The sequence below is a fragment of the Callospermophilus lateralis genome, chromosome X (genome assembly GCF_048772815.1).
Source record: "Callospermophilus lateralis isolate mCalLat2 chromosome X, mCalLat2.hap1, whole genome shotgun sequence".
NCBI lineage: Eukaryota > Metazoa > Chordata > Mammalia > Rodentia > Sciuridae > Callospermophilus > Callospermophilus lateralis.
The window spans coordinates 21,691,904-21,702,573 of NC_135325.1; the positions used below are offsets into that span (position 1 = coordinate 21,691,904).

The following is a 10,670-nucleotide window of genomic DNA, read 5'->3' on the forward strand; positions in this document are numbered from 1 at the left end:
TGCATTCAGTTCCTATTCATACGCGTGAATGCGCACAAACATACACACACACACATACACGTACACACATGTGTGTACGTGTGTGTGTGTGTGTATCCATATTACTGCAAATTGTTTTCTGTATCAGCACTTTCTAGCAGCAGAAAATCAAGAAATAACATTACTAATGGAGAATCAAGTCATACTGCCTACAGCATTTGACAGATCATTAATGAACCTTTCCTCCTGGTTGTTTGTTATGTAGGAAATCAAAACTTAAGAGCACCATCCACATAAGCAAAAGTGAAATAATATTTTTCTACCTAAAGATATATATCCCAACCCATTAATTCACATTAAGATAAATGAGATTTAAAATCACTTTGGCAGAAAGCTACTAAAAGTCAGTATTTCTTGGAAATTTTAAACTCTCTAAATAAGTTTAACCTTAAATATTCAGAGTTATATTTGGAAAATGGGAAAACCCTTCAAGAAAATAAGTAAGAGAGTATTACTTTTCACGAATGAGCAAGAATTGAAGAATGAAAACTCTAAACAAGACTAAAAAATGCAAATAATGAATAGGAAGCACTTAAATTTTACTTCGGTAAGTTGTTTTTTTCATTGAACTTTAACATTGGCTTGTTCAGGTCTTCATATATTTAATGAAAGGAGAAATCAGGAAATGAACCATTGAAATTGTGGAAGAAAAGATGAGAACATTAAAAAATGAAGAGTCATTACTCATGTCAAATTCTAACAAATAATGATCATATTAAATATAAGCTTTCTCTGTTAACATTTTGGGTTAATATTGTAAGGTATGGAATCTTAAGTAGTATTTTGCAAGTATTGTTTTTCTTAACATGTTTGGAAAAACTTACACTTTATTTTGGTGAAATAAAATATATACAGCCTCGATGAAGATATTCTAGGTCTTTAAGTCAACTCACATAATTGCATTAATATTTTTCCCTAAGTGTTGTTACTATGCAAGAAATTATATGAGAATTTTTATAGCAATTTCTGTATCTGTAATAATAGAATTGAAGAAATAAAATATATTATCAACTTATTAGTAAATAATTTTATATTGGTTATATGTATATTTTTTTATTGAGAAATCAAATGAACTGAAAGACTTTCAGGCTCATGAGATTAAAGTCAGTGTCTGTTACAATCATTCAACATCTAGCAAAAAGCCTGATATATACGAGGTCCTTAAGAAATAGTTATTAAAGGGTTGAGAGTATAGCTAAGTGGTAGAGAGCTATATCTTTAGCACTGTAAAAAGGAAGAAAGGAAGGAAGGAAGAGGTGTTATTACATACAAGGTATGTTCATGCCATTCTAAATTAGTGTTCTCTACTAGTACTTCAGATTCCCATGGATCTGTTCTTCTGTTTCTATCTATATGAAAAATTACTGTAAGCATTTTCAACATTATTTGATCTCTTTATAGCTCAATATAGCCACACAAACTCAGTGTCCACATTTGCATGTGAGTTTTGAGTTTTGAATCATATTAAGTAAAATGGTTGTTTGATGGTATGTCTTAATGTAAAATGACAAGGTCCTAATGTTCACCTTTATACTTATGTGGGCTTATTTTACTATGAGCAAATATTAAAATTTCTTTTAAAAGTGGATGATTAGGAAATGAAAAATAAATGAATCAAAATAAACTTCAGCAACTTCAGTTATTGAAGATATTGAGATTCATGGGAAAAAAACTGCATCAGAATAAAGTATCACTTCACTTTTCACAAGTTAATAAATATGCGGGATGCAGTGGCACATGCCTGTAATCCCAGCAGCTCAGGAGGCAGAGCCAGGAGGATCATGAGTTCAAAGCCAGTCTCAGCAACAGCAAGGTGCTAAGCAACTCAGTGAGACCCTATGTCTAAATAAAATACAAAATAGGGCTGGGGATGTGGCTCAGTGTTTGAGTGCCCCTGAGTTCAATCCCTGGTACCCCCCCCCCCCAAAGAAAAAATACACTACTGTAAGATCCAGCCATCCTACTACTGGGTATATATCAAAAAGAAATGAAGGGGCTGGGTCTGTAACTCAGTGGCAGAGTGCTTGCATAACATGTGTGAGGCACTGAGTTCAATCCTTAGCACCACATAAAAACAAACAAATAAAATAAAGGCATTCTGTCCATCTATAACTACAAAAAATTTTTTAAAATAAGAAATGAAATCAGTATGTTGAAGAGACTTTTGCATTCCCATGTTCAGAAATGGAAACAACTTAAGTGTCCATCAACTGATGAATGGATAAACAAAATGTGGTAAATATATACAACAATATACTATTCAGCTATAAAGAAGAATAAAATTCCATCATTTGTAACAATAGGCATCTAACTAGAGATAATTACATTAAGTAAGCCAGGTATAGAAAGACAAGTACCACATAATCTCACTCATATGTAGAACATAAAAAGTTCATCTCTTAGAAATTGAGAGTGGATACCAGAAGCTAGAATAGTAAAGAAGTAAAGAGAGATATATAAGGTTGCTCAATGTGTAGTAGGTTGCAGTTAGATAGGAGCAAGAATTTCTAGTGTGCCATTTCACACTGGGAAAATTGTTGACTGTGATTGTGCACTGTTTATCTCAAAAAGCTAAAAGAGCCAGGAATGGTGTCGCATACCTGTAATCCCAGCAGCTATGGAGGCTGAGGCAGGAAGATTGCAAGTTCAAAGGCAGCCTCAGCAACAGTGAGGCACTAAGCAACTCAGCGAAACACTATCTCTAAATAAAATACAAATTAAGACTGGGGATGTGGCTAAAAGAAAGCACCTAGATTATTTTCACCACAAAGAAGTGATGTTTAGGAGAAAGATGAATTTAATCTAATTACACAATACACCTATGGGTCAAAAACATTACATGGTGCCCCATTAATATTTATGTTTTATGTATTTATGTATCAGTTAATAGGAAACATTTTAAAATGAATAAAATTCTTTTTTTACTTAAGTAGATTCTTCTAAGGATGTTTATGATGAAATCTCCCAAGAAAATTTTTGAAAATCTACAATTACTTTAAGATTAAGCACTTGCATTAAGCAAATACAGAATAAACTTTTATCTCCTTAAGAAATGGGTTCTGTTCAATTTCTAGTGTACGATTCTATCATTAAAATAAAATAATAAAATAGACATAGTTATTATTCTCTTTACAGAATTAGAAATTAAATGCTTTTAAAACTGCTTAGATAAGTTTATTGTGGCATTTTGATGTTTGATCATTTACTTTCTTCATAAACACTAATTACAAAATAGTATGAATTTTCAAAAGACAAATAAGGAGAACCAAAAATTAAAAAAAAAAAACATACATTAGTCAAAACTATAGGAATTAACCCCTAAGTGAAAACAGGTATTGAATCTCTTAACTTTAAAACCATCTTAAGCAGTCAACCATATTCTTTCATAAAGTTGTACCTTGAGAACGGGGACCATATTTGATTCTTCTGTGTATTTCCAGAAGCCAAAACAGTGACTGACACATATTTGAAGTATATATTAATGCACAAATAAATGAATTACAAATATGTAGGTTGGTTGCTCTTCTATCTTTCGGTATAAAAGCTGTGAATTCTAAATATACATTTTTATTTTTTTTATTTGCATATTCTGTATATATTTACTTGAAACAATAGGGGGCAGGAAGAAATGGCAGTTTGTTTTGGTTTGGGTCTGCTTCACTACCAGAATATAAACCCAAAGAAACAGAGGTTTGTTTCTTTTTTTTTTTTTTTTGAGAGAGAGAGAGAGAGAGAAAGAGAGAGAGAGAGAGAGAGAGAGAGGGAGAGAGAGAATTTTTTTAATATTTATTTTTCGGCGGACACAACATCTTTGTTTGTATATGGTGCTGAGGATCGAACCGTGCCGCACGCATGCCAGGCAAGCGTGCTACCGCTTGAGCCACATCCCCAGCCCGAGGTTTGTTTCTTTTACTGCATTCCCAAATCTTATATCTATGCCTGAGCTGTATTATGTACTAAATAAATATCTGTTGACTTAATTAACGAATTAACTAATGAAGGATTTGAGAACAGTGGTGGGAAATCAGTGAGTTCACTACTGTGGGTGAAAAAATGATTTCCTGAGTATTGGAAAAAAGAGGAAATTTTGTATAGCTGTTGTGGCTTATGCCATCAAATATAATTGAGGGATTTTTCTTTTTCTTTTTTCTTCCTTCTCTCTCTCTCTCTCTTTCTTTCTTCTTCTTTTTTTTTTTTTTTTTTTTTTGTAAAAGGCTACCTGAGTGACAGTGAAAGTCAAGAGGAGGTTGAAGGACAGGAATACCTCCAAATGGCTAACAGTGCTTTTCCTAGGAATGCACTTAAACCTTTTGTTTTCCATCAGGAAAAAGAGAAAGTTATTTATACTAGAGGAAATTCATGGGACTAAGGATATAGCTCAGTTTGTAGAGTGCTTGCCTCGCCCTGGGTTCATTCCCCAGCACCACCAAAATTAAAAAAAAAAAGAAAGAAAGAAATTCATGATCTAGTTACAAGGAGTGAGTTGATCCGGGATATTAAGAGACCATTGAGACTGTCCTTTCGGGCGTCCAGACAAGACAAAAAGACTGTTTCAAGGATTGTGCTAGTAAGTTCCAGAGAGAACAGAGGAAGTAAAGAACAAAACAGTAAAAGACGGAAAGGTGGGAAGATTCACTGAGATTTTCGAGGTGAACCTATACTGTCACAGAAGAGTGAACTTGATCATGAGTGGAAGGAGAAAAATGGAGGTCACTGGAGTTATTAAGTTCTAGGAAAGGAGTAAGGACTGTATTGTGAAGTGCCATTAGTATATACATTTATGTCACTGAAGAGAGCTGACATTCAAATAAAGTTTTATGATTTTTAAATAACACTAAGGACATCATAAAAGCATTACATTTAATGAAATAATCACATTTAGATAATTTTCAAATAAGTTGTTTAAGGAAACCATCCAGGCGACCAGCTCACAAACCTTGCACTTACATTCTTGAATGATTTTATATAGGTGGGAAAGTCAGCCACCCGGGGTCTTCGTTCTTGACTCTGGGGCTCCTGACCTTTCCCTCATTAGTTTCATAAGTACTGATGCTGAAGTCACGGAGGAGAGCTGCCATTCAAATAAAGCTTATGATAGTAAATATAAGTAAGGACATCACAAAAGGCACTACATTTAATGAGACAATCACTTTAGGGCTATATTTATTTTGGGGGGGTACCAGAGATTGAACCCAGGGGCACTTAACCAATGAGCCACAGATCAAGCGCCCGCCTCTTGTTTTCTTTTGTTGTGTCTTGTTTTGAGACAGGGTTTTGCTGAGTTGCTTAGAGCCTCGCTAAATTGCTGAGGATAACCCTAAACTCACAATCCTCCTGCCTCAGCCTCCTAAGCCTCTGGGATTACAGGCTTGAACCACCATACCCCACACATTTGGACAATATTTAAAGGAGCCTTTTGAAGAAACTATTCAGGTGGTTAATACTAAAACTTACGCTTAAATTCATAAATAACTTTCTAAAATAGTATATAGGTGAGACAATCAGCCTAGAGCTGCCCCAGTTAGCGCTTGCAACTCCACCCCCATCCTGGGGGCCACCATTGTCAGCTGCCACCTTCCTGATAATTTCCAGGCCCAGAGCCGCCCTCTGCGGATCGCCCCTCCCTTGTCCACCCTACAGGCGCCCCAAGGCCCCCTCACTGAGGCCTTCATGCTCTCCGCAGCTCCAGAGCCCGCTCCGCCCTCGCCTTCGTGGTGGCACCCCTCCTGCCCGCGCCCGTCATGGTGCCCATCATGGTGTCGCAGGTGCGCCACAACTACCACCCCGACTGCGAGGCCGCCGTCAACAGCCAGATCCAGGTGCAACTGCACGCCTCCTACGTCTACCTGTCCTTGGCCTTCTTCTGCCACCGCCAACAAGTGGCCCTGGAGCACTTCGCCAGCTTCTTCCTGCGCCTGTCGCACGAGTGGAGGGACCGCGCCGAGAAGCTGATGGAGCTGCAGAACCAGCGCGGAGGCCGCATCCGGCTCCAGGACGTCGAGCAGCCTGAGCACAACGCCTGGCACAGCGGCCTCCAGGCCATGGAGTGCGCCTTCCACCTGGAGAAGAGCATCAACCAGGGCCTCCTGGAGCTGCACCACCTGGCCGCTGAGAGGGGCGACCCCCACCTCTGCCAGTTCCTGCAGCGCCACTATCTGCACCAGCAGGTCCTCATCATCAGCCAGCTGGCTGGCTACCTGACCAACCTGCGCAGGTTGGTGAGAGGCTCACCTCCATCCAGCTCTTTTGTCCCAAATGTGGGAAAACTGGAAGGTGGGTTGAACCTAGAAGGAAGTTTTAGGAAGGCAGCGGCCTTGATGCTGTTTTTTGGGGGTGGAGTGGGGGTGGTGGTACTGGATATTGAACTCAGGGGTACTCGACCACTGAGTCACATCCCCAGCCCTATTTTGTATTTTATTTTGAGACAGGGTCTCACTGAGTTGCTTAGGGCCTCACTAAGTTGCTGAGGCTGGCTTTGAACTTGCCATCCTTCTGCCTCAGCCTCTGGAGCTGCTGGGATTACAGGTATGCCACTGCGCCTGGCTTGATACTGTTTTCAATGTCTGTTTTACATAGGTTTTGTTCCATGCTTTACTCAGAACTTTATATAAACCCCTAAACTATATACCAAACAGATTTTTCTACTATCAATCCCCCTCCCGCATTTCAGGAGTTGTATCTTTTTGCTTAAGTAACTCCCGCTGCCTTTACTCTTCCCTTGTGTGATTGTCTGTGGATTTTATCCCTCAAAGTTTGAGGGACAAGAACCCAGAGGAAATTGTGGAAGCAGGGAATCTAATCTTATCTCAAAACTCCAGTTTCAATGGAGAACCCACTGGCCAAGTTCCTCTTTGACAGACTCACCCTGGGCAGCAGCCACAAGGACAGCTGAACAGGACAGTGCCCCAGCCCATGCCACGGGTCTTCCCTGGGGTGGGTCACCAGGCAGGGCCTACACATTGCCCTTTCAGCACATTCACTTCAGCATGGGCCTTTCAGTTTGATTGTTACTTCCAATAAAGGTATTTATTTGGTTCTTAAGGGAATGAAAGTGTGCAGTTAATGCTTATGTATGTGTATAAAACTCTCACCTTTTGAGAATGAGGGCAGATCTCTGTGTATCCAGAATTCTGTCTGACCATCGATGCCCCATCTAAAGGCAGCTCAGATTCTCCACTGGTAGAAGGAAAAGGTATTCCTTGGGCTCCTGGAAAACACAAAATTGGTCTACGTTTCTAAACAGTGTGTGCAAAAGCTATAGGACTGTGTGAGAGGATGTAGGTAAGGTCTTAGTGGCCATTCACTGCTGGATAAAAATTATAAGAACATGGTGCCTCTGGGGAAGAAGTTAAAGGAACAGGATTGAGCAGGTATTAAAGGAATGTTGAATTTTATCTGAAAATTTTTAGTTTACTAGAATATGCAACATTTGTTGAATCTAGGTGACAATATGAGAGCTCTGAGAGGTGGCATGTCAGAGTACTTCTTTAACCAGCTCACAGTACAATACAGTGATAAAAGGACTAAGCCTTAGCCTGGCTTTCCCATAGACACAAGATGACTTCCTATGGTCACCAGTGAGAGGTATACATGTTGCCCTCAAATAGAAGTACTTCTACTTCTGTTTTTTCCCAAGTGGCAAGAGTCATGATAGCTGAGCTGGGCTGTATCCACACCATACTACTTGGGAAGCCAAGGTGTGTTCCTGGAGGTGGGTCACCAGGCCAGGCCTGTGTGTGTGTGTGTGTGTGTGTGTGTGTGCATGGTGTGTAAAACTCCCATCTTTTGAGAATGGGAGTAGATTCCCAGGTATCCATGTGTCCATCCACTCACCCACGTCTCATCCATAAGCAGCTCAGAATCTTCATGGGTAGAAAAGAAAGGTATTCCATGATCCTCTGTAAAATACAAAATTAGTCTTCACTTATTAATAATGTTGGCATATGGGGTGGGAGGGTGGCTGGGGTCCTGGTGTCTGTATGCAGTAAAAATATAAAAACATGGTGCCTCTGGGGAATAAGTAAAGGAAATGGGAATGAATATGTATTAAAATAAAGGGATCTTCAACTTTGCTTGAAAACTTTTAGTTTACTAAAATATGTAAATGTTAACCTTTGTTGACTCTGAATAGCAAGATGAGGGCTCTGGAAAATGGTAAAAGATTTTAATAAGCTCACTCTGTGACACAGTGATAACAGGAAATGAGTCTTTGGTTTCTTGGTAGAAGCCAAAATGAATCCCTGTGGTGACCAGTGCCTGGCATACTTGCTGCATTGTTACAAAGCAGCTACTTTTAGTTATTATGTTTTCTTGATGTGTTAGTCATCTTTCCTTCACTGTGACCAAGACTCTCAACAGGAACAAGCAAGAAAAAAGTGTATTTGGGCTCTTTTTTTTTTTTTAGGCTCATTGTTTAATTTTACTCTGTTTTTCTTGCCAGTACATGTACATACAAGAAGCTTACCTCTTTAAACACTGTATTTTGAAAAGCATTTTGCATTTTGTTGCTTTGTCTGTACCTCATTATTTGGTCCTGCTGCCATTCTTTTTTTCTTTTTTTTTTATTTATTTTTTATTGGTTGTTCAAAACATTACAAAGCTCATGACATATCATCTTTCATACATTTGACTCAATTAGGTTATGAACTCCCATTTTTACCCCAAGTATAAATTGCAGAATCACATCGGTTACACGCTCACGTTTTTACATAATGGCATATTAGTGACTGTTGTATTCTGCTACCTTTCCTATCCCCTACTATCCCCCCACCCCTCCCCTCCCATCTTCCCTCTCTATCTCATCTGCTGTTGTTCAATTCTCTCCCTTGTTTCCCCCCCCCCCTTTCCCCTCACAACCTCTTATATGTAATTTTGTGTAACATTGAGGGTCTCCTACCATTTCCATATGCTTTCCCTTCTATCTCCCTTTCTCTCCCCCCACTCATCTTTGTTTAATGTTAATCTTTTCCTCATGCTCTTCCTCCTTGTTCTGTTCTTAGTTGCTCTCTTTATATCAAAGAAGACATTTGGCATTTGTTTTTTAAGGATTGGCTAGCTTCGCTTAGCATAATCTGTTCTAATGCAATCCATTTCCCTGCAAATTCTATGATTTTGTCATTTTTTAGTGCTGCGTAATACTCCATTGTGTACAGATGCCACATTTTTTTTTTATCCATTCATCTATTGAAGGGCATCTAGGTTGGTTCCACAGTCTAGCTATTGTGAATTGTGCCGCTATGATCATTGATGTGGCAGTATCCCTATGGTACACTCTTTTAAGATCCTCAGGGAATAGTCCGAGAAGGGCGATAGCTGGGTCAAATGGTGGATCCATTCCCAGCTTTCCCAGGAATCTCCATACTGCTTTTCAAATTGGCCTCACCAATTTGCAGTCCCACCAGCAGTGTACAAGTGTACCCTTTTCCCCACATCCTTGCCAACACTTATTGTTGTTTGACTTCATAATGGCTGCCAATCTTACTGGAGTGAGATGGTATCTTAGGGTGGTTTTGATTTACATTTCTCTGGCTGCTAGAGATGGTGAGCATTTTTTCATGTACTTGTTGATTGATTGTATGTCCTCCTCTGAGAAGTGTCTGTTCAGGTCCTTGGTCCATTTGTTGATTGGGTTATTTGTTATCTTATTGTCTAATTTTTTGAGTTCTTTGTATACTGTGGATATTAGGGCTCTATCTGAAGTGTGGGGAGTAAAAATTTGTTCCCATGATGTAGGATCCCTATTTACCTCTCTTATTGTTTCTCTTGCTGATAAAAAACTTTTCAGTTTAAGTAAGTCCCATTTGTTTATTCTTGTTATTAACTCTTGGGCTATGGGCGTCCTATCAAGGAATTTGGAGCCTGACCCCACAGTATGTAGATCGTAGCCAACTTTTTCTTCTATCAGACGCAGTGTCTCTGATTTGATATCTAGTTCCTTGATCCATTTCAAGTTAACTTTTGTGCATGGCGAGAGAAAGGGATTCAGTTTCATTTTATTGCAAATGGATTTCCAATTTTCCCAGCACCATTTGTTGAAGATGGTATCCTTCCTCTATTGCATGCTTTTAGCCCCTTTATCAAATATAAGAAAGTTGTACTTTTGTGGATTGGTTTCTGTGTCCTCTATTCTGTACCATTGGTCCACCCACCTGTTTTGGTACCAGTACCATGCTGTTTTTGTTACTATTGCTTTGTAGTACAGTTTGAACTCTGGTATCGCTATACCTCCAGATTCACACTCCCTGCTTAGAATTGTTTTTGCTATTCTGGGTCTTTTGTTTTTCCATATGAATTTCATGATTGCTTTATCTATTTCTATAAGAAATGCCGTTGGGATTTTGATTGGCATCGCATTAAACCTGTAGAGAACTTTGGGTAATATTGCCATTTTGATGATGTTAGTTCTGCCTATCCATGAACAGGGTACATTTTTCCATCTTCTAAGATCTTCTTCTATCTCTCTCTTTAGGGTTCTGTAGTTTTCATTGTATAAATCTTTCACCTCTTTTGTTAGGTTGATTCCCAAGTATCTTGTTTTCTTTGAGGATATTGTGAATGGAGTGGTTTTCCTCATTTCCATTTCAGAAGTTTTGTTGCTGATATACAGGAATGCCTTTGATTTATGCGTGTTG

The 10,670-nt window shown here is 38.9% G+C and overlaps 1 protein-coding gene across 1 annotated transcript; it reads left to right on the plus strand.

The window, feature by feature from the left end:
* Nucleotides 1-5,792: 5,792 nt before the first annotated feature.
* LOC143639242 (ferritin heavy chain-like) lies at nucleotides 5,793-6,931 on the plus strand. Its single transcript, XM_077107437.1, has 2 exons — nucleotides 5,793-6,287; nucleotides 6,869-6,931. Exons 1-2 carry the CDS (start codon nucleotides 5,793-5,795, stop codon nucleotides 6,929-6,931), a joined length of 558 nt encoding a protein of 185 aa, XP_076963552.1.
* Nucleotides 6,932-10,670: the final 3,739 nt, after the last annotated feature.